This window comes from Parasteatoda tepidariorum, chromosome 6, assembly GCF_043381705.1.
Source record: "Parasteatoda tepidariorum isolate YZ-2023 chromosome 6, CAS_Ptep_4.0, whole genome shotgun sequence".
Taxonomy (NCBI): domain Eukaryota; kingdom Metazoa; phylum Arthropoda; class Arachnida; order Araneae; family Theridiidae; genus Parasteatoda; species Parasteatoda tepidariorum.
In genome coordinates, this window is record NC_092209.1 from 2858889 (window position 1) to 2882880 (window position 23992).

General features: G+C 30.6%; 1 protein-coding gene and 1 long non-coding RNA gene across 7 annotated transcripts in view; one reads left to right on the forward strand and one right to left on the reverse strand.

Annotated features, from left to right (window-relative positions):
* On the reverse strand, positions 1–22947 carry LOC107453900 (sn-1-specific diacylglycerol lipase ABHD11). 6 transcript variants are annotated; one of them, XM_016070910.3, is made up of 7 exons: positions 22815–22947; positions 13784–13912; positions 9671–9825; positions 8802–8975; positions 5816–6001; positions 1995–2203; positions 1–307 (listed from the first exon to the last, which is right to left on the reverse strand). In XM_016070910.3, the coding sequence occupies exons 2-7, from the start codon at positions 13857–13859 to the stop codon at positions 151–153; spliced, it is 957 nt and encodes a 318-aa protein (XP_015926396.2). In that variant the 5' UTR covers positions 13860–13912; positions 22815–22947; the 3' UTR covers positions 1–150. The 6 variants fall into 6 exon arrangements, with proteins under 6 accessions (XP_015926396.2, XP_015926397.2, XP_042900565.1 ...); XM_016070911.3 differs by having other exon boundaries at positions 22819–22933; XM_043044631.2 differs by lacking the exon at positions 22815–22947 and adding an exon at positions 20574–20656.
* LOC139425868 (uncharacterized) overlaps positions 22864–23992 on the forward strand; it is a 10177-nt gene continuing 9048 nt past the window's right edge. The window contains exon 1 of the long non-coding RNA XR_011636933.1: positions 22864–23004. This is a non-coding gene — a long non-coding RNA (uncharacterized lncRNA). The remainder of the gene's footprint in view (positions 23005–23992) is intronic.

Sequence of the window (23992 nt, forward strand, 5' to 3'; positions counted from 1 at the left end):
TTCAAAACTAAAACATTTTCATTTCATTTACAAAAACACATTCATTTACATTTATAAAGAAAAAACATGTAGTTTACAATCAAATAACCATTCATACAATTATTTGTACATTTTCTTTTAATAAATAACACGCAAGAGAGAGAGTTCTTATTAATATTTGGCTTTAAGTTCGAGACCATTATTGAGGAAAAAAGAAACTTCGTCTATGAATCTGTCAGGAAACTCAAAGTGCAGAAGATGGGTCGCTCGTTCGATTCCAACGAGAGTGACACGTGGGAAGAGTTTCGGGATCTTCTCATCTTTTTCACTGCAAAATAGAATGAACACATTTATAACTAAATAAAAAAAACTACTCATGAAAATAAAACATTTATTAATTAATAATTTATTAGATACTAAGGAGTTATAAGGTGACTGCAAAAGTATATGCCTGATTGAAAACATATAAATTAAAATGCATCGACGGAAATAACGATTACGTCGGAAAAAAATGCTCAAACTTTAAAATGACAAAAATGTACAAGGACTCGGAAATACAGAAAAATATGCTATTAGCGTTTACGAATTTCCAATTAACGCAATTTTAAGGTGTTTATACTACATTGTTCTAGATAAGTATTTGATATTTATAAAATTTTGCACAACTTTACTATTAAATAAAAAAAAATGTAACACTAAGGGAAAAGTACTAAATTATTTTACACTTCATTATAACATGCAAGTTGAGAAAAGATCATCGCTTCATAGGATTTAAGTAATCGTCCGCGACTTCATATAGTTTATTTAGCTATCAAATTATACAAATATGTTTTCTAAGCAATATAAAAGCTTTTACAAATTAAACACAGAAGTTTGATTCATGCTATCTTTTAAGATCATAGAATTGTTAAGAAAAAGTTATAGTTTTGCAGTCTTACTAGAATCCTAGACCTGGAGACATATATCGATAAATAAGGAGAACATTCGTTCTTGAAAAAGAAACAACTATCTGACGTTACAGAAGCATTGGATTTTATTGGACCACTAAAAATAGCAGGTTTTACGCATGCTGACATGCTCTTAACGAATCAAATGAGAGATAAAGAATTTTTACTTCCGTTTTACTGTAGAAGAAAATGGCCTGCAAGAAACAGTATTTTTAATTCTTTCATCAGTTTCTTTAAATGCGAACAGAAGGACCCACATTTGCTACGATTTTTAGGAATCATTTTTAATAATTCTTATTATTTGCTAATTGATAATTTTTATTAATAAGAAAGCAAGCAAAAAAAGTTGGTGATGTTGATATACGTTCGTGGTTGGGAGCTTGGCAACCATTTGGCGTGCACTTACGTGCAAAAAGGCTCTCTCCATAGGGATAGCGTTTTTAAAATTTTTTTTTTATCTTGCAGCAGAGTAAAGCTCTTTTTAATTTTTCAGTGCATTTCATTTGAAACACTAAAAATGTTTGCTCTAATCATTTGAGATTTGAGTTTATCTAATTTTACGCAGGTTTCAGATAGCTGGTTGGAAATGGGGAGAGAAGATATTTGTTTACTTTTTATTCCATTAAACTGTTTTTGTGTACCGTTTCTATTAAGTTATTTTTTATTTATTTGTTTTAGAACTGTTTAATGAGTTGAAAACAACGGTTGATTAGTTGAAAACAACGTAATTTCATTACTTCTGGCAGCGTAAAACTTATTGTAAACATATTATGGAAATTCTAAAAAACCGTAATTTTTAAACCTCAATCGTAAGGCCTTAGTTTTGCATATGAATTAATTACGGATAAATCGTTAAAGTTGCAACATCCGAATTTAATAGCCTCAGAAATAAATATGTTTACGCGAACAGGGGCTTTTTATCAAATTGTAAACGGTAAGAAATGGTAATTGAAAAATAAAACGTCTAAATGCTGAAATAAAATCCTTAGTAATAATGATTGTGTGATGATCTGAAATATTTATCTATGGTTCTTTGATGACATGATTCACAAAGAGAAAGTTTCTTACACTTTGAAAAAAGATTTCGTTCCATAGAGAAATAAGGCATCCCCCCTGAACACTCCACTCAAATTCTGTGTAATTCTGTCTGTGGTGAGCATCTTCTCCAAGGCATCCAGGTTCGCTTCCCAAGAATAACTCGAACCATCACGCTTTAGAGGAATCATACTCAGATCATATCGGGAGTCTTTCTTCCTCTTCACTTCGTTTCCTGTAGTCTGAACAATAAAATAATAAACATAAACCGTTTGATATAGTAATAAAACATCAAATTGAATTATAAGCCCGAATCATTCTATAGGACAGAGGTGGCGAACCTTTAAGCACCAACGTGCCATTTTTTCTAAAAAAAAACGTTAAATGAGATAATGGACGTGCCGTCAAATAATTTTGACTTCGTGATTTTTGGGAAAATAATGATACAAAATAGTATCATCTCAAAACTATTTATTTACTATAAAAAAAAAACATTTTGCAATGTCTCAGTTATACGCGTAGTTCAACTTAAGTAACATCAGTGTGACTTCTGTTGTTGCAGATAAGATAACAAATAACTTATATTAGGTTGTAAGATGTTAGTTTAAGCAAGACTGTTAATCATTTTTTTTTGCTAGTCATTTATTGTTAGCTTGTTTTTTTATGGTTATTAATTGTTTTATGACTTTAATTGTTACATTCTTTGTCAATAATTGCCTATTTTTTTTTGTTCTTTGTGAAATTTAATCTAATTTTTAATATGCTTCATAGTGAACTTTGTGATCGGTGGCGTGCTCAAAATATTGTGTCGCGTGCCATAAATGGCACGCGTGCCACAAGTTCGCCATCCCTGCTATAGGACGATAAACCAAAGCCATTCAATCGAATAATCAAACCAAAACGTATAGTAGAAAAAAAAACCTAGACCAGTTAATAATAAAAGGAAGCAAAAAAGTAAGTAACATAAAAAATCTGAACCATCCAGTTAAATAATATGCTTAAACCATTTAATAGAATAATAAGCCTATCAAAAATAGATTGAAATGATAAACTTTAACAATTCAATATAACAATGAAATTAAAATATTAAATAAAATAAATCCTCCAGTTGAAACTAACTATCCTACTAGTGCTAAGCTATTTAATGCATTAATACACCTCAGACAATTCGTGGAATAATAAGCATCTAACATTAAATAGCTATTCCATGGAATAAAATAAAAAACAATAAGTAGACTATTCCTTGGAAGAAAACATGAAGCATTAAGATGACTATTTCATAGAAACGAAAAAAATTCCCTTGAACATTCTATTGAATAAAACAAAACATTCAGTACATCACTCAACTAAATAATAAACATAATACACTTAAAACAACATCATGTAAATAAACATGCAATAAAATAGGCATTTAACAGAATAACAAACCTAAAATATTTAATAGATTAATAAATCGAACCATTCATCACATTTAATAGAACATCAAAGGTAGACCACTAAAATAAATCTTAAACCATTCGACATAATAAAAGCATAACACATAAAGGATTCAAAAGAAAAAAGAATTGAAAATATAAAATAAAATAATAAATCTAGAATACTAAATATAATAATAAATCGAAACGATTCAATACATCAGAACAAAATTTATTTGGTTTTTACATTCATGGGGACATTTTTAAAACAAAAAGCATTTTTTAATTTACCTTAAACTGTAAAAATAGTCAATAGAATTAAACGAAATTTTTAGAGAAATTTTTGATTAATAACAATAATATTACACAAGATATAACATATAAAATAGTCTTTTCTGTCATACGAGGAAAAATATTTCTATTATCTGATATAAATTTCTTTAAAATTAAAATACAGTTTTTAACTATTTTCTTAATAGTTTTTGTAAATTTTGTAAGAAATCTCTGAATGTTTGGGAGATTTTCGCAAATTTCATTTTGTACTATTAAACAAGATTTTTTTTTAAAGGATACCGTTTTACGGGAGACCTGTTAAAGTACGTTTTATTTCACGTTTCTTTTCTATATGACATTACATTTCGTAGCCCGCGGACAATTATGTTACGATATTACCACTTATTACAAAACCTCCTTTTAGATACAAAAGGAAATTTGTGGAAAACTTCTCACCCTTCACTGCTTTCCTTCAAAATTTACGAAAACTACTTAGAAAATTGAATTTCATCGATATTCAAATCAGACTATTTTCCACAGTGAAATAGTGTTTCAAAGTTTTCCGACCAGGCTACTTTAAATGCTCATATCTAGCGCATTTTCAATTATTTTTTTTCAAGAATTTCAAATTTTAAAATGATTTTTCTAACAAACATGGTTTAAAATTCTGCGTAATTGTTATAAAATAATTACTATAAAAATAATATCATAGTTATTTTTGTTCTAGTTCGATACTTACATGAATTTGTAGTGACTAAGACCATATTTGTCAATAGCATATCAAATTAAATTACACTAATTTAGATCAGGAATCATACAAAAAATCCATTATTCTATATTCTATTTGTATACCAGATCTTCACGTTCTAGAACTCAATCTTAATCTTTTAAGGGGATGACCTCAATATGATAATTAATAAGTGCTGACGATATTTTAAGTTACGAAATCAGGCACGAAAACGTACTTTCTCTGAATGAACATATCTTATTTTTGACGGATACGGATTTATGACCTCCCCCTCAAATACCGCAATCTGGGAAATAGGGTCCCAGTAGTTAGGTCAGGAGAGCGGTCCTAAATGTTAATTTTACTTTTTGCGTATTTCGCCATACCTCGAGAAATTTTTAAGCAGATTGAAAAATTTTTGCACTCAATTATAAAATTCGTTTATCTAAAGATAATTCCATGCAAAAAATAAATTTTAATAAATATATATTATTTTGAATTATTTTATTTATTAATAGTCGAAAGTCGAACTATTCAAATGATTTCGCTCAAATGTTGTATTTTGTCATGTAAAACTGCATACTTTAAAATGATGTAAAAAAATTGCATACCTTACAATTCAAACATTTTTCGACTATTATTGATTAAAATAATAACATATAATAAATACATACAAAATTTTACGTTTGGCATAGAATAATCTTTGGATAAACGAGTTTAATAAGTGCGTGAAAATTTTTTTTGATTTCTCTTCAAAAGTTTTCAAGATATGACAAAATACGTAAAAAGTAAAACTAAGATTAAGGGGCTTTGAACCGCTTTCTTGACCAAACTATCGGGACCCTATTTCTAAGATTGAGGCTATCCCCTCGATTTTGGGGGTCAGAAATCTAAATCCATTGAAAAACAGGTATGTTTATTTAGAGAAAGTACGTTTTGTTTCTGGTTTCGTAACTCAAAATATCATTTGCACTTATTAATTAGCGCATTTGAGTTCACCCTCTTGAGCCATTAAGATAGAGGAACATGAACATCCAATCATTAGATCAAAAGTTATTCAGGATGGTTCGTTTTTTGTTATTTTTCTTGATAATACTTTCAATAATGATGAGATCAGACATTAAAAAATCTCAATTTTAAGAATATATCAAGAAAATATCCTAAATAAATTTTTTTTGAATGGAATCAAGAAGTTCTTTCTGTATAAAAAATGATTTAAATGAACGATTTTTTAAAAAAATAAAGAAGTGATTAAATCATGGTGTCCATTCTGAACCCGAAGTCAATCTGAGAATATTACCTAGCATCTAACAAAAAGTTAATTTATGATAATTAAAAGTTTAGTTATTTTGGTAACTCAGATTCAGCTAGCAACTATGTGAGCAGAGAAAAAGGTAAATAATTGAGATTTTGTCACGAAATGAAACTTGTGTACTCACCTGTGCAAACAGTGAGACGATATACTTGGCTACTGACTTTTTGGCTGTTCTTTCGTCTGATCCTGGTGGAATGTGATTGAGAGATTCTCTCAGCATTTCTATCACCTGCACCATAATTCCTGACTGAGTGGGTTTGAAATTACGACAGTTCATGTCTTCCACAACTATTTTCTCCACTAACTGAGGCTGAAAAATACACAACTAGGTGAGTCATACACAGGGTTCTTCAAACATTCGATCGATACATGATGAATGTCATACAGAGGATGTTGTTGTCGTCGGACAGAACGGGTGCGATTGTTCTGGTTTTACAGTGGCGCCATCTATGGTTAAGAATTCTGCTTCTGCCACACCCATACGTCACACCCGTTTATAGGGCGGACCCATTCATACATACATTCATTCGTCCAAAAATCGTAATTTTGACCTGAACCAGAGAACGATCAGTCTCCAATTCAGTACCCCCCAAGGTATTTATTTGTTATGGAAACATGGGAGACTTTGTGACCCGACAGATTTAACGCGCACTAGTCGTCATTGACTACATGGGGAGTTTTCAGAAGGCTGGATTCGAACTCCCGTTCTCACAAACGTGAGTCCAGCGCCTTGCCAACCAGACTATCCCGGCCCATCCAGAGGATGAAAACATTTTTAACTCAAACCATGGTTAGAGTTCGAAAAATGAATCAATCTAGAAAAGATCAGTTGAGGTTTGTCCTACAGAAATGAAGCACTTGTATACTATTTTCGTGGTTGTATAGTCCTTTTTCAATTGTGGATGTAGTATTATGACCGTTTCAGATACACTTTAATTTGGATATGAAGGAGGGATTTTTATCCCCAGAAAAATAAAGTAAATCGTTTATTAAAAATTTATTTATTATGCAAATACTTGGCACATTCCAAAATTATAAAATAAATAGGGGGTTCAAGAGTATCATTCTCTTTATATCAAGAATTTCTGCTAAGATATGAATTCAACGGCTGGGATTGAGAAGCCGAAGCCCCCAGTCCGTTCGCCAATAATTAAAAGTGAGTGAATTGTTCCGTATGGACAGTAAGGAATATGGCAAGAGATCCATGGTGGGCGATTTATCGAAAAATAACATAGATAAAAATAAAGCCGACCCCCGTAATCAATATGAAATTTGAAAAGAATTTGGTGAAAGCGAATCGTCAAAAAGACAGTGAGAATTAATATATCCCTGCAACTGAAATATTTTTGTGGTAAGAGAAATAAAGAATCATAGGTTATAAATAGTTTTGAATGTTCTACTTGGTAGCAAAAGTGAATATTAATAAGTTTTACATTTGTGTTGAGATAAAAAGTTAGCCGTTACGTGGTTAAGAAAAAAATAAAATATTTATTTTAGCTTTTTATAAAATGTAATAAAAATGAAGTGACCCGCGTGTTAACTAATTCTCTCTTCTTATTCACGAATTGATTACCTAATGTTTATTTTCTATATACGTCCTTATATTTGCTTTTTCAAGCATAATAAGTTGTACAATTTATTACAAAAAAGAGGCACCTCCAGGGGGTTGTAAGGTAAAAAAAGTTCTCATTCACGTCAGCACACATTCTTTGCACAAAATGAAGTCAGGAGAATCGGCAAGTCCAATATTTTGTCAATCTACCTGCAGAAAGTCATTAGCTTGAAGTACGACTAGGGTGGTCCCTTGAAACAAATGATGTCAACACTGAGATCTCGCTACGCGTAAAAAATGGATTGTTGATTTTTTTTGTTTTATTAGAGATTTGACGAATGTTAAATTTGTTTATACCATTGTATGTCCTGTATATTTTTCGATACACCTTCGTCATTTCAAATTTCTGTCTCACAGTTTTTGTGCAACAAGATTAAGAGTCATTAAGTGGAGTTAAAAGAACCAAAATAGCGTTGGAGGTGTTTACGCGTTACAGAGAGAAAAAAAATCGTCTATGAAAGTTATCCTAAGCAATCAATGACTAAAACAATAAAAATAGAAATGACTGTCAGATGACAGTCATTCACAGTGGTTGGAAGTAGGGAGGTACAAGTAGGGAAAATACTTAGTTTGTAGTGTAGTACACTACTTTTTAAAAGAAGTAGTGTAGTGAGAACAAAAAAACAATAGTTTGTAGTAATTCCTGTCAACTACTTTAATATTAGTTAAATAAAGAAAAAAAAGTTCAAACGCAAAATTATTTTCGAATCTGATGAGTGCATATACTTCACGGTCCCGTCAACGTACGATATCTGATTTTTTTAAAATTCGATTTCGCAGAAACTATAAAATATGTTTTTGTGTCTGATTTTGCAAATTGAAATATCGTCTGCATTAATTAATTAGCCTATTAGCGGTCCCCCCCCCTCAAACCATTAAGATTGAAGTCCAAGAATGTGAAGATCCGATAATAAGATCGAACGTTATTCAGGGTGGTTTTTCGCAATGCAATTTATTTCATGGAGGATATAAAAAGCATTAATCATTTCAATCACATATATTTGATAATGTCCTATCATTTCTTAGATCATTGGCGATAAAAGCATAGAGTTAGAAATAAAAAAATCGTAAAAAGTACTTTAGAATAAAAACTATATGTAAACATGAATTAAAACTTCTTAATATCTCCTCATATTTGACCAAGCCAGTTTTTTATTCGATATCATTTTGAGTATTGGTAAAAATTAATTACATTATCCGATTAAGTTTGTATTTTAACAATAGTAAAGTAGTGACTACATTTCGTACATTTCGAAAAAAGTAGTCGTAGTTAACTACAATTGTAATAAAGTAGTTGTAGTTAAATGCAAAGAAAACGTAGTTTTTCAGACCACTGGTCATTCAGATAAATCGGACAAATGTTACTATTATAAGCAATGCAAATATGTGTCATTGCAATATTGTGTTGTTATTAACATATAGTATGCATTTTTGATATTTCATTTCGATACGTTTTTAGTTTCCAATAGGATGTATATAAGGATTCCGTAAAATATACCTGATTGAGAGCAATCGCCATGGCTGTCCTTCCACCCATACTGTGACCAACAATGGAAGCTCTTAGAATTTGATGTTGAGAGAAAAATTCCCTCAAATCTTCAGCATTTTCGTCAAACGTAATTCGCTCATTCCACGGACTTTCACCATGATTTCTAGCGTCTATAGCATACACCTGAACACAAATATACATTAGGGAGGCTCAAGGGATACAATGAGCCTTTCAATGAGGTGAACGGGGTTCGAATCTCAGCGATGGCTGACATAAAATATCCTCAGTGGTAGACGGATCATGAGTTAGAGTCCTCTTGCTGTCAGGCTAACCATGGGAGGTTTTCGCGATTTTCCTCTCCATGTAACGCAAGTTTGGGTTAGTTCCTTCAAAAGGTCCTCCACTAAGGCAAGTTTCTCCCAATACTTGACTCAGGAGTTGCCTTCTCTTTTGGATTGGGTTCAAAAGGACAAGGCTACTGAGCTGAACATTTTTAGTCCATATCCAAAATTGGGTCAGCTGTTTAACGCCGATTATAATATATTATGCATCAGAACTTCAATTTAACCGACACATTCTTTGCCCGTGCTGAGGTCTTTACTTTCTTGGGAGGTATTGAACTGACCCGCATTCGCGGTACATGAAGAGGAAAACCACCCACGGTTAGCCTAACTGCAAGGAGACTCTAATGATATCCATGATCCACTGATGATATTTAACGTCAGCAGTGCAGTCGGTTCGAGCCAGGTGCTGAATTCGCATCAACCAGCCATCGCTGGGATTCGAACCCGGTTCACCTCATTGGAAGGTGAACCAACAGTCTGTTTAACACTAAGAAACAAAATAAAGGAGAGCGAAACAAAGAAAGGGTGTCTTACTTTTCTTCCAGTTCTCTCAGCGATGCAGGGCGCGATGTATTTCCAGGATTTCCTGGAATCCAACATTCCGTGCATCAGTATGACTGGGGGTAGATTCTGCTCCCTATTTCCGGGGGGAAAATACAAATCGTACGCTAACTTCATGCTTGCTGATCCTGAAAAAACAAAAAAAGACATAAAAGAGGGTCTGTCGATACCAAAATATCTCTTATCCATATCTGTTTCAAAGTAACTTATCTTGGAATTATTCGTTTTTTGTTAAATAAAAATTACAGTTCTTGCGAAGTTTCTCTTTAGTTTTGAAATGTAACAGATTTTTCTACATTGAATGCAGAGGATGAGTCTAACACTGAAAGAAAAAAAAAGATAAGGAACATTCAAGCTATTTCGATTCTTAAGGATGCATTTGATTCGCTTGTAACACATCGTTTAAAGTAACATAGATAGTTTTTGAAACTAAGACGGCAATAACTATAAATGGTGAGGCTCTGGAATACAAGTGATTTGGACAGCAATCGTTACTCTTAATTACAGCGGCAAATCAAATAACAAAGGATTCTAAAAAAAATTACCAGCCTTAATGTAATGAAACGTTTATGGTTAATCCACGTGCAGCATTAAACAGTGCACAAAATAAAAAAACGAACGAACCTGAATAACTTTCGCTCTTATTGTTGGATCTTTACGTTCTAAGACTCAATTTCAATGGTTCGAAAGGGTGCCTTCAAATACACCAATTTTTTAGTGCAGACGATACTTTAAGTTACGAACTCAGACACAAAAATGTACTTTCTCTGAATAAACACACATTTTTTCGTCGGATTCATATTTCCGTTTTCCAAAATATAGGGGGGTAGCCGTAATCTAGGAAATGAGATCGTATTAGTTAGGGCAAGAGACCGGTTCAAAGTTTTGACCCCTTAATCTTACTTTTACTTTTTGTGTATTTCGCCATATCTCGAGAATCTTATAAGCGAGTTGAAACATTTTTGGACACAATTATAAAATTCGCTTATCTATAGATAATTCCATGCAAAAAATGAATTTTAGTAAATATTTTTTTTATTATAATTTTAGTAAAAATTTTTTATTTTTATTATAATGTTAGTATGTATTTTTTATTTTTATTATAATTTTAGTAGATATTTTATAATAGTCGAAGAAATTTTAAAATGTAAGGTATACAATTTTTTACGTCATTTTAAATTATCTAATTTTACACGGCAACATGCAAAATTTGCGCAAAATCGGTAAAATAGTAGCTGAGAAATTTTTATCTTGAGTTTTAAATATACGACTTTTTTTAAGATTCGATTTCTCAGAAATCAACCGATTTCGCTCAAATTTTGCATTTTGGCTTATGAAATTAGATACTTTAAATCGATGTAAAAAATTATGCACCTTACACCTCAAAACCTTTTCGACAATTATTAAATAAAATAATAAAAAATAATAATTGCTTATTAAAACTTATTGTATGCATGGAATTACTTTTGGATAAACAAATTGTATAAATCTGTTCAAATATTTTAAATTCGCTTAAAAAATTCTCGAGATATGGCGAAATTTCGCAAAAAGTAAAATTAACATTTAGGGGTCTAAACTTTGGAGCGCTTTCCTGGCCAAACTATGGGAACCACATTTCATAGATTGCTATCCCCTAGTTTTTAAGAGTCAGAAATCGGAATCCATCAAAAAAAAGGAAATTAAGATTAAGTGCTAGAACGTGAAGATCTGATCAAAAGATCGAAAGTTATTCAGGCTGGTGCGTTTTTAATGATACGCACTGTACATTATACGTATGTACAATTGTAACATTTATAGAAATAAATGCCACTCAAATTCGAAGAAAACTTATTAAATAGCTCCGGTGAATGACAATTTAAAGAACATGTATCCTCATCATTTTTTAAAAGCGCAATAGAAAAAATCATACTTTTAAATTATCATTTTTCGCGAACTCGTGAATTAATATCTATCAAATTTTAGGCGCTGGTATAAAAAGCATACTATAAAATTTTTTAATGAATTTTACTTACTGACATTATGCGATATTAGTTTGGTTTACTGATTGAATGCTCTTTTATCAGTCATCTTTGTCTCAACTCCATTTATTTAGGTAAAAGGTATTTATTTCTTAACATCGACCTATCATAAAAGTGTTGAACTAACCATATTATTATTGTTTTTTGTATAAACTGCAATTTTTCTATTGAGTGGTTTTTAAGAATAAATTAAATTGATGAATAACATATGTATTACATGTTATATATTCTAGCAGAAATAAATAACATTTTTCATTTATACAATACCAAATAGATTCGCTTGTATATTTACTATACACTTTCAATGCACAAAAAAGAGAAAGAAATTTCGGAGAAATGGAAATTAAAAATAACACTTAGGAATCATAAAATCAATTTCTTTCAAATGCTTGCCTAAACAATATTCGACCCATTTTTTTTTTCAAAATTTTTAGTTTTTCTTTTGTTTCAAAATTACCTTGGATAAGCAGATGTAAATTTTTCATACTTGAAATTCAAAAATATTTTAATGAAAATAAATGAGAAAATCGAAAATGAATTTAAATTTTTTTCTTTGAATTGTATTTGAATAATATGGTTTTGCAGTTAGTTGCGAAATTCTTAAATTTCAATTCAAATATTATACAACAACCATTGCTAAAAATTTTAAAAAATACCATACTACTTTATTTTTTACTATAAAAAAAATAAAATTTTTTGATATTAGTGTTTGAGACATTGATCATCATGTGTTTTGACAATTCTCTTATGTGTTAAGGCAATTCTTTTTAAAATTGGAGGTGCGTTTTATTACTTCAACAAATACCAGGAGTTCTAAAATTGAACCGAGAATTCAAGGGGGGGGAGTGATAAAATGCATCAAAAGGATGGGAACGTGAGGTCTAAGTTGAGCTGGTAAAAATCATGAAAACCCATGTAGGTTTTAGCATTATGCTGGAAAACAACTGCTGAAGACATTACAAACTTGTCAACATCAAAAAGACATTAACTATTATAAAAGTTGGCACAAAGTGACACTCTCTGGCGTCATTGCACAGTCTGAAAGCCGGCACGTTTCATGATGCCAAGCGTGCTTTTGATATGTGCCACAATAAACGGCAACTGACCTCCATCTCTCGATATTCTATATTCAAAGCCTGCACAACACTTAACTAATTTTCACTTTTACAATGTGGTTTTGTGATACGTTTAAAATGATCCAAATAGGATAATAGGGTGATTTCGCACATTTACGTTATCTTCCGTACGATAGTCAAGTAATTGCGCATGCGCCCGCGAAAAAAAAAAGTCAAACTTACGTTAGTTAAAATAAGAGATTTTTCAAAAATCCATAAGTTAAAAACGTTAACGAAGTGGAATATCATTTTAACTTTGATCACAAAATCGAAACAAGCATTTACAATGGATGTAGAGTATCTCTTTTAAAGCTGTGCCATACCATTCAAGATGCTTCTTTGCTCTACGTAAAACTGCCGATCTGAGAGTCGAAAAATTGGATAGCTTATAGATCAGTTCAGCTATAAGGAAAGCAGCTTATTATTATATTAAAAAAGTATTATTGAATTTCCATTGATATTTAACTTCTAGTGATTATTTAACTTCTGTTTATATTTTAACTTCTTGTAACAAAATTGTATAGCTAAAATGAATATAATTTTTAATTTTGAAACAGCGAAAATACATCTAGTTTCTTATGGAACTAGTGCAATTAGACAAGCATAATGTTAAACAAACACCAATAAAATTATTTATTTATTGAATGAACGAAAGGTTGTAAGATGACGCAATGCATTTCTAAATTTCATCAATACATTTCTTCAAATTCGCATTTCATGTCCATGTTTTTAGCTCGTAGGTAGACTTAAACAGAAAACAGCATTTAACAGCTATAAAAAGCTTATAGCTTTGTCCTAGTAGCGTAAATCGCGCCAACAAAAAGCAAAGATGCGTAGCATTTAAAATAAAAGCAAGCATGCGCAGTTGCTCCAATCTTACGTACAGGAGCTAACGTAAAAGTGCAAAATCTCTCTATTACATATATTTTACCTTTACTAACTTTAAAACTTACTTTGATTATTAAGCATGCGGTAAGCAGTAGTAGATGACAATAATACTTCATTGAACTTAAACAAAACTTTCAACATTCCATCTTTCGGAATACACTATTGTTTAAAAACTTAATGATGTAACATAAAACCTGAAATAAATAATATAATTTATTATTGGAAAATATTGCAAATGAAATAAGAACTAAACATTTTAGTCCAAAAGTTTAATATACTGAAAAAACGTAGCAAAAGAATGAAAATTTTATCACTAATACTAATTTAGCAAGGAAAGAAAAAAATAATCAAAGTAAATTTACATTCGCAATATACGAAAATTTACATTATTATTATTTTTTATGTATTATTATTTTACTTGTTTTATTAGACTGCTAAAATAAGTTGTTAGTCAAATTTCATAACTATAAAACCTTCACAACTTGTGAAAATCTATTAATCGAATCCCCTCCCAAGTCTTTCGAAAGTAATGCACACCATACTTTAATTTTTCGATTCAATTTTGACAAAATTATTTTCTTCTTTTTTAGTCTACATAAAAAACGTAGTCTTTGAAATTTTTACTTTTTCTTGGGATAAAATAAGGTTTTAGAAATCAGAAAAAAAATCCACCCATAACAAAAAATAATTAAACAAGAAAAGAAAAATTAAAGTAATATACATTCCAAAATTTAATACTCCTTAGCTCTAATAAAAGTAATAACAGAATGACCACACTATTATTTTTTTCAAACAGTAATAATTCAAGGTTCAAATGAAAAACAACGAAACATACAATTACATAACAAGAAACTATTAAAATATTTTGACGTTTTGTCAAGACAAATTCGATTTTAAACGCATCTTGAAAAAAAGAAGGTCATGAATCGTTCTATAAAGGACAATAACTTCCAATTAAGAATACAAGGAAACAAATGAGTGGAGACAAAATAACTTTTAACTTTCTGCAGACACCGGCTCAAGGGTAAGTTACAAGTTTTCTTTTAAAAAAAATAGATCACGTTTCGTAATGTACCATTTGTAATTAGACTACGATGTTTCTTGACAAACGGTTGCGTTAAAAATGGTAACAAAACACAGAAAATGTTAGAACAATAAACGTGAACTATTTAAATGCGCACAGAAAAAAAACGTAAAAATTAGATCACCATTAATAACTAGTGGCCAAATGATAAGATGTTTGTGAATTAAAGTGACGTGATGAATAGTTTTCACTTTAGATACATTCAGGAAAGACCACCACTATTTGCGACCACTTTTGGGAGGCGCGGAATTTTCTTCCATAGACTTTGAGTTAAAGAAAACCTTTAGAAGAGACCATTAAAACCTCTCTAGGCGACAAGGCAAACATATGTACCAAATGTGGAAAAGGTCAATTAAGGAAACGCGAAAAATATCGGAACAAAAAATTTAACAAAAACAAACAAGTAGATTAAAATGTATTCAAAATATTTGTGTGAGACACTAATAAAGAGAGCTCTTTTTGACGATAACATCCTCATGTTGCAGTCAGAGTGTACACTAAAGACGATGCTATCGATGATTTACTAGAGTTGAAAGTCAAATTAGAAAAAAAAGTTCTTTTTTAGAAAAAAGCAAGCATCCCAAACAAACAAACTTCTTCCCATCTTTTAAAGTAAACTCATTTTCATGACATAAAATTAAATGCGAACTTAAACAAAAAACATAATTATTTATTGATTTAAAATAACTTCATCATTCAGAATTGGTAAATTTGCTTTTTTCCACATAATTATATCAGTTGGGATCATTTTTACAGACGTTAAATGTTATTACATAGATCCGGTCTTTTTACGACTCCGACCAAAAGTTCCACTCAAAGGAAATGACACTGACTAAAGTTAAAATCGTTTTCGAAAAATAATGCTCCTTTGATTACAATTTTGGAAGTCACAATGGAGGTAACCTCTAATAACGATCATTTTACTGTGGAACGGAGAGTGGTCGCTCTCAAGATGTTTCACTATATATATAGTCAAAACTTTGATATCTTGAACTCGAAGAAAGACATTAAACATTTCACGATTTCCGAAAATTTTACATTTTATTCAAAACAATAACTGTTTTGACACTTTAAAATATGGATAACGCGAATTTGAACTGAATAAACAATAACAAGAAGCTTTTATATCAAGCTGGTTATTTTATATTAAGCTGGTTTTAAAAAGGGATTAACATTTCGCTAAAGTACAAAGTTACCGCGATGAAAGACCAGCATGTTTTTAAATTCCCTCACAAAAATTACAAAAACTCGTTTTTTTTTTCTTCTAAAGGAAACAATTTCATTAAGTTGATAATTGACAAAAAGCCATTTTTTCTATAAGAGTTTTTTTTTGTATTGTCAAAACGTCAATAGGACAAATACTACGAACCAACTAAAGTATGAGTCACATTCCTGAATATATGGTTCCAATAACTCTTTTGAAAACACCTAAAAGTTAGTATTACTTTTCGTGCATTCCACCATACCTCAGGAATTTACGATAAACGAAATTTTTTTTGTGCACAGTTATTTAATATAATTTTAATGCATAATTAGAATATATAATTATAACACAAAGTTATAATATATATTTATGATGCATAATTATAATGGATGATAAGTGCTGACACAAAATATCCTCAGTGGTCGACGGATCATGGGTTGAAGTCCCCTTGTCATCAGGCTAACCGTGTTAGATTTTCTCTCCATGCACGGCGAAACGGGTAAGTTTAATACCTCCTTAAAAGGGAAGGCATCAGCGCTGGTTACTAGAAACAAGAAATTTGATCCTTTAGTAGTCCAAACGTAATGACATCTTTCTTATTTTCACTCATAGCGCAGTTCATATTCGTTATGTTGGACTACTAAATTGATCCGTGCTGAGGCCTTCCTTCTTCTAGGAGGCGTTGGTCAGTTCCATCAAAAAAGTTCTCCACGAAGGCAAATTACTCCTAATACTTGATTCCGGAGTCCCCTCGTCTTCTGGATTACATTCAAAATGACAAGTCTACGAAATTGAACATTAGTAGTGATAAAAAGCAAAAACTGGGTCAGCTGTTCAACGACGGTTAAAAACTGAATATTTATAATATATATATAGATAAATATTTTGAAAGAGAATTAAAATAAATAAAATAAAAATTATTAAACAATTAAAAAATATATATATAATTATAAACAGAAAATGTAAGAAACGAAACGATATAGCCTCGTCAACAGTTCACAAGATTATATCCATAAAAATAGTGCTTTCTAACATAGCATTAATATAGATAAAGCTGAATATATTACTACAATAGTGCGACGAGAACCAACGATAAAAAAAGAAACCGATTCGTAAACAAAATTTTATCAAGCAAAAATATCACAAAAATTTATAATTTTTTTTTTTAAATAATTTAAAAGGAAATACAAATGGGAATATATAATGAGAGAAGGTAAAAAGGATGACATGTACTTACGAATAACATACAAATATGGTTTAAAAATATTTTCATAACTAAGTTGACAAATTATAAAATATGAAATTAAAACATAAATAAAGAATGGTAGGATATATTGTTAAGGGGCGTTCATAATAAAGTTAACAACCCCATTTGATTTTTTTTGGTTCTTAACACCACTAGCCAATATCAGCAAGCCTGCTTGGTGAAACTGTGCGAATTTAAAACAGAGGGTGCGTTTCTTGTTCTTCAGTGGCGCCATCTACGGCCAACAATACGACTGCTGCTACACACTTGTCACAACCCGTTTATAGGACGGTAAATATCGATCAATACTTGATTCTGGAGTTCCCTTGCATTATGAATTGATTTCAAAACTACACTGGTGTAAGAATTTAAGATAATTTACCTACTTGGTCGATTGTCTCTAGGACTACTTAACCGATTTTAATAAAATTCGATGTGTACATACATTGATACAATACAAAAGAAATAACCATTCAACAATTGAAGTACACACGCATGATCGTGCGTATCACTCGTTGGAGTCAGAAGGTATGAAACAACTGTTGCAGAATAAACACAAAAAGAATGGGGTATGGTCCCCTCTTACAGATATACAGGCTTTGCAGTCTGATGTCATACTTGAAATAAGACAGTTCCTGCGGTCTCACTCGTTCAGGAAAGCTGTTTTCATTTCCTGGGTGTTACTCGGAGGGGGGTAGCAAGCAGTAATTGCCTCTCCAGAGAGTTCAAGACTTATTCTATAAGGTTGAGGATTGGAGATCTGGCTGGCCTATCCATCCGGTGAATATATCCTTACTCTCTAGAAATTCGTCGACCAGAAAAGCTCTATGCTATAAATGAACTCAAGGTCAACTGCATCAATGAAAAAGTGAACATAGGGCTCCAAGACCTCATCCCTATACGCAATACCAGTCACAGAGCCTCTTTCAAAGACATGGAGAAGTAAGCGACTATCCAACATGATGCCTGTCCCGATCAATGGTCGATTTCACGGACTTTGGAGGAAAGGTAGCGGGTCCCTGGTTCTCTCCATATGAACGTAGGGTGAGCCGGGACTCATCAGTGAAGAGAACGGTCGCCCATTGATCCATATTCCAATCTCTATGCTCTCTGTATCATGCTGAGAGCCATTTTCCTGTTCGTAGAAGTGAGCTGGGTGCAAGGAGCAGGCCATCTTGCAAACAACCCTCTCTCACGAAGTCGTTTAGAAACAGTCACCCGTGATACACTGATTCCTGTGACTGCGTACAAGTTACGAGAGAGCTGAAGCCCCTCTGTTACGCCTCGCTATAATGGACAAATGGTGATCTTCTCTGGCCGTCGTGGATCTTGGACAACCTTGTCCAGGCTTTATCTCGAGGAATCCGGTATCCTGGTACTGTTTCCATAAGTAACGCACGACACTGGGTGCTAAATTGAACTTTCTACAAATCTGTACCTGAGATTGGCCTGCTTCTAGCCTCCGCACAATTCGCCACCTCATTTTATCATCTAAATGTTAGTAGTTACTCATTTTTACTGTTGTAATTTGAAAATTTAACCTATTGCTGCAAAATAACACCAAGAAATTCACCGAGGTGTGCTAGCGAACGAAATGCGTCTTAACTCACGCGCACTCATACTGGCTCCTCCTTCTCACACGTGTGCGCTGACGTATTTCATGTACAAGATTTGCATTTTTGTCTAGAAGCAGTGGTTTTACATTCAGTTCAGTTCTTTTTGTGAAATTCGATAAAATATATGCAAATTCTCTTACATAATTTCACCAGTGTAGGGAGATGAACATTAGTTGCCCAAAATTGGATCGGCTGTTCAACGATAGTTATAAAATAAAATAGATTGGCCTTAAAACTGGATTTGCGTAAAAAAAAATGTAATGCTCTGAATAGTTAAAAGTTTTCATTTAATGAAATGTCAAATTTGAATTACAATATTTTAATCCGATTTACTTTATAGCAATTTTTTGAATTATCTAGTATAATATACTATTACCTAGAGCAGGGGTGGCGAACCTTTATACACCAATGTGCCATTTTTTCAAAAAAACTGTTTAATGATGTCATAGACGTGCCGTCAAGTAATTTTGANTCCAATTTCATCAGCCACTTCGTGATTATTGGGAAGATAATAATACTAAATACTATCAACTCAAGACTATTTACATTGGGAAAAAAATACATTTAGATGACAAATAACTTATATTATGTTGTAAGATGTTAGTTTAAGCAAAACTGTTATTTTTTTTTGCTAGTTACTTATTGTTAATTTGCTTTTTATGGTTATTAATTGTTTTTTTAGCATTAATTGTTAATTTTTTAAATAATAGTTGTTTATTATTTTGTTTGTTTTTGTGATTTTTAATTTAATTGTTACATATGCTTCATAATTTAATAACATTTGTGTAATAACAATTCATAGTGCAAGAACAATTGCGATCGGTGGGGTGCCCAAAATATTGTGTCACGTGCCATAAATGGCACGCGTGCCATTGGTTCGCCATCCCTGACCTAGAGCAAAATTCTGATCGCTTTAATGTAACAGACAAATAAAATGCGGTTCCTAACTTCTGATTCGATATATCTTTTCATTGTAAATATTTTTAATTAATTTCTATTTAATTACTTATTTTTTTTAATTTTTAATACATTTTGCTTTTTTTTCTTCTCTTCTTCTAAATTTTTTTTTATTTATTTCTCTGTTTTCTTCGTGTTTTTATCTTCCTTTATAGGTTCTATGTACTTGCAGCTTATGCACGGTTATTAAGTCTTAAATCTTTTAAATATATATATATAATAATTTCTGATCTAATCCGATAAATTGGATTTGCGCAAGGTAATAATATATTATACTGGATAATTCAGAAAAACTGCTATAAAATAAATCATAATATTAAAATATGATTGTAATTGAAATTTGATATTTTATTAATTAAAAACATTTAATTATCCAGTGTATTATATTATTTCCTAGAGCAAATCCAGTTTTATATATACAGACATATATTTCAATTCAAGAGTAAGAGATATTGCTCGGTACAGCCTTGCACGGTGTCCTTTATAGCAAAGATCGGTATTATCAATAGATTAATTGGTACTATCAATAGATATTATATTATAGATACCTAATCGAATATTAAATAGGATCATTCTCCAGAGCGATTATAAGTATGTTTACATTCACCATGTTTCGTACTCTCGCTGCAACATACCTATTCCTTTGCAAAGCGAGATTTTCTGGTATATCTAATACTTTAATATTTAGTTAAACTGTCAACTATTTGAATTAACGGATCCTTTGAGTGAATAAAAAGAGAAAACTTACTTTTCCGAAACAAGTACATTATTTAAAAGAAAGAAGTTTCTCAACAAAAGATTTCGACATTGAAGTCGTCAATGATGACGCGTAAAGAATAAAAGTCGTCGTCATATAACCTTAGCCTGTAATGACTTATGCATCTTTTTCTTTATCACAATTATGTATCAAATCTCGTTTATGACTCCTGAGATATAGATGATTCATTTCAAATCTTAATCAACGGTTTTTTTCACTTTTAGATGAACATCAAAGTTTTCCGTTCAGAGAGAAACACTATTATAGTGTGCTTAGTAATAAACATCATGAATAAGGATTTTTATAATTGTTTCAAACATGAATCTAGGCAAATTAGGAGTCACAAGTTAAGGATTTTCTAATTTTTTTTAAAATTATAATAAATAAATATTTCAACACTTCATAAATAATATCGTATAAATCAAAACAAAAAAAAAACTAGCATACAATTGAAATGAAACAAATTAGAGTGTAGACGGGACTCAAAATATCAAAACCCTGGACAGCAGGAGGAAACTGAGAGAAATTTAACTATAAATAAAAGAAACACAACAAATTTTAAAAGGCCATGAAACTGGTTTTGATGTTTTTATTCCACCCGCCTCCCTATATTACTAGAAACAGTATATGTCTTGGTCAGGTTTATGTCAGGTCAGGTTATGACAGTATATGTCAGGTTTTGATACAATTTTTTTACTGTTTTTTCTCTCGCTTAGTTGTAACTCTTCTAATTTTCTTACTTTATTTTTTAAAAGTTCTGAAGTTCGTCATTACGAAATACTCTTAAAATACTTTTTGTGACGCACGAAACATTAGGATACAATTAACGTGAACCTTCGTTCAAAGCTGTTTTGGAACCTACTAGTGATGTACAATAGAAAAATCAAAGTAAGCGGCAAAAAATTCAAAATTGAGAATTTTATGTATTTAACATTTTTGTATGATAAGCTAGTTATTTCAAAGAGAATTTTAAAAAAAATAATAACTTTTTATATCAGTTTTTTTTAATTCTAATTTAGAGTTTATAGAGTTAACACTACAAAAGAAATAGTTGTCAAGCTACTTTTCTCGGAATCTATTGTGAAACATTGACGTTGTTTTCTTTAGTTGCACGGAAAATAGCGCTTGATCAAAGTTATTACTTTTTTCTACATTCAAGGATTAATTTACAATCCCTAAAATATTCATAGTCGCAATTTCATCTTCTTTTTTAAAATAATAATAATGCCTAAGCTGTAAGTTGTAGGAAAAAAAACCCCGATCTGTTTGAAAATTTTCTAATCTTTGATAGTGATGGATAATTCATTATTATTTTTTAATACTATGAGCTTTCTTTAAAATATAATATCGTTCTCTTTAAACATAGTAATTAAACATGAAAGGAAAAGAACAGCGAACTAAAAGCTCCAATAAATAATAAATATAGGAAATTCTAATAAATATCGGAAGACAAACAATTTTGTCAAATTAAAAAAGATGCTATTTCTTTGCGCTCATTCAAAATTGAGAACATACACTTTTATCCGAATTTGAATGGCGAGTATATAATTTTTAATGGCATGATATTCAAAACCTTTCTAGTAAAAAAATAAATAAAATAAAAAAATTGGAAAAAAAAGTATGCGTATAACATTTTTATCAGAATAAAATATTTTTCTTCGCATAAATATATATCTTTATAAGAAATAATATATTTTATTTTGACTTACTAAAATATTTTTATCGGAATGTAGAATTTAATGATTTTTATGAGTCTTTTTTCGTTAAGAAAGAAATTCAATAATCAAAAATATGAATATAGTTCAGTAATGGTATTAATTTTTATCATATTACCATTAATGATATGCATTAAAGCTAAAAAAATTTTTAATGAAATAAACTGATAAGATAACATGATGATAACACTGATTTTGAGATAACATTATTTTGCAATTCGTTTAACATTATAAAATTTTTGACAAGAGGAGAGAAATGATCAATAAGTAGCGATTTACAGCCAATTCAGGCAAACATCTGAAGAGAAACGTCGCCAATGGCATAAGAACACTTCCTCGTTTCCTCCCTCTAGCCGCTGCAACGTCAACAGTTATGGGTGTCAACAGCGATCTTAGTGGAAAATCATGACGTTTTATTTAAATATCAATAAAGAAAAAAGCTTTCATTACCCTCACTACAATTGTTCGTTTATCATCATCATTAAGAAAAATAAAACACTCTAAATTCAGAACTTACTTACAATCCTTCTAAAATCGTGAATATTCTGAAAGCCCTGACTCCAATTTCATCAGCCGAGAGAGATGAGGAAAAAAAATATTTCTGTAATTCCTGGATCGAGGTATTCTTATCGGTTGTCGCCAGAATTGGCGCTATTATTTACAATCACTGGTGTGGTTTTATGATTAATCTAGGAAGTTAAAATAGAGTAAGTTAATATTATTTTTGTAGCTAACTTGAAGAAACATTTCCTTTAGCGCTTTCCTGTGAACTAATAAGCGTTTACGTACTTTCCATTCTAATCTAAGCCATTTGAGATTTTTTTTTAAACGTTGGAGAATTAAATATATTTTCGANAAGTGTTTAAGGTTTAATTTTTTAGTATTTAAAAACTCACTCCAATGCTGCATTACTTGGGCTCATAAAATTTTCAAAAACTGAGAATAAGGTAGAGATTTTGATAATTTTCATCTAGGTGGAAATATGTAATTAAATTGGCGATTTTTTAAAAAAGTTTAATAACTTTTAAAATATTTAGGCTATTTGCCTGTTCTAAAGCCCAGATAATTCTTCCCAGCAAGATTATATTGATATATATATATATATAGTGTAAAAGAAATATATTTAATTATAATAAAATATATACATCACTTCTTACGAAAAAGTTATAATGTAAATACTGAATACAAAGAAATTAAAAAAATAAAAATACAAAGTTAAAAATGCAAAATATTTTTAATAAGCAAAAAGAAAAACTTTCTTAAAGAGAAGAAGAAAAATTATTAAAAATAATTTTAAAAAAAAACTTATGATTTTAAAAAAAAGGTTAAAAAAACCGTAAAACAACGTAAAGAAAAGATATAATCTCGTCATCTGCTCACACAATTATATCCACAAATAAATTTCTAATATTGAATTAATATAGCCAAAGCAAAATATATCAATACAATAGTGTGAGTAACTATTGTATTGATATATAATGCAATGTGTTAGTATTGTATTGAGTAACTATTGTATTGATATACAATACAATGTGTTAGTATTGTATTGAGTAACTATTGCATTGATATATAATACAATGTGTTAGTATTGTATTGAGTATATAACTATTGTATTAGCATTATTGTATTGAAAAAACTGTTAATTGCACTGGACAATTCAAATTAAATTATTAAAATTGTTTTATAAAGACCACA

What these genes read in the sequence shown, in the direction of transcription:
- LOC107453900 (XM_016070910.3), bottom strand. Translation starts at nt 13,859, where the DNA reads ATGTTGAAAGTTTTGTTTAAGTTCAATGAAGTATTATTGTCATCTACT. An exon ending in CCGCATGCTTAATAATCAAA is followed by an intron (nt 9,826 to 13,783) that starts GTAAGTTTTAAA and finishes TTGTTTTTTCAG; the next exon opens with GATCAGCAAGCATGAAGTTA. An exon ending in TCGTCTCACTGTTTGCACAG is followed by an intron (nt 2,204 to 5,815) that starts GTGAGTACACAA and finishes TTTATTGTTCAG; the next exon opens with ACTACAGGAAACGAAGTGAA.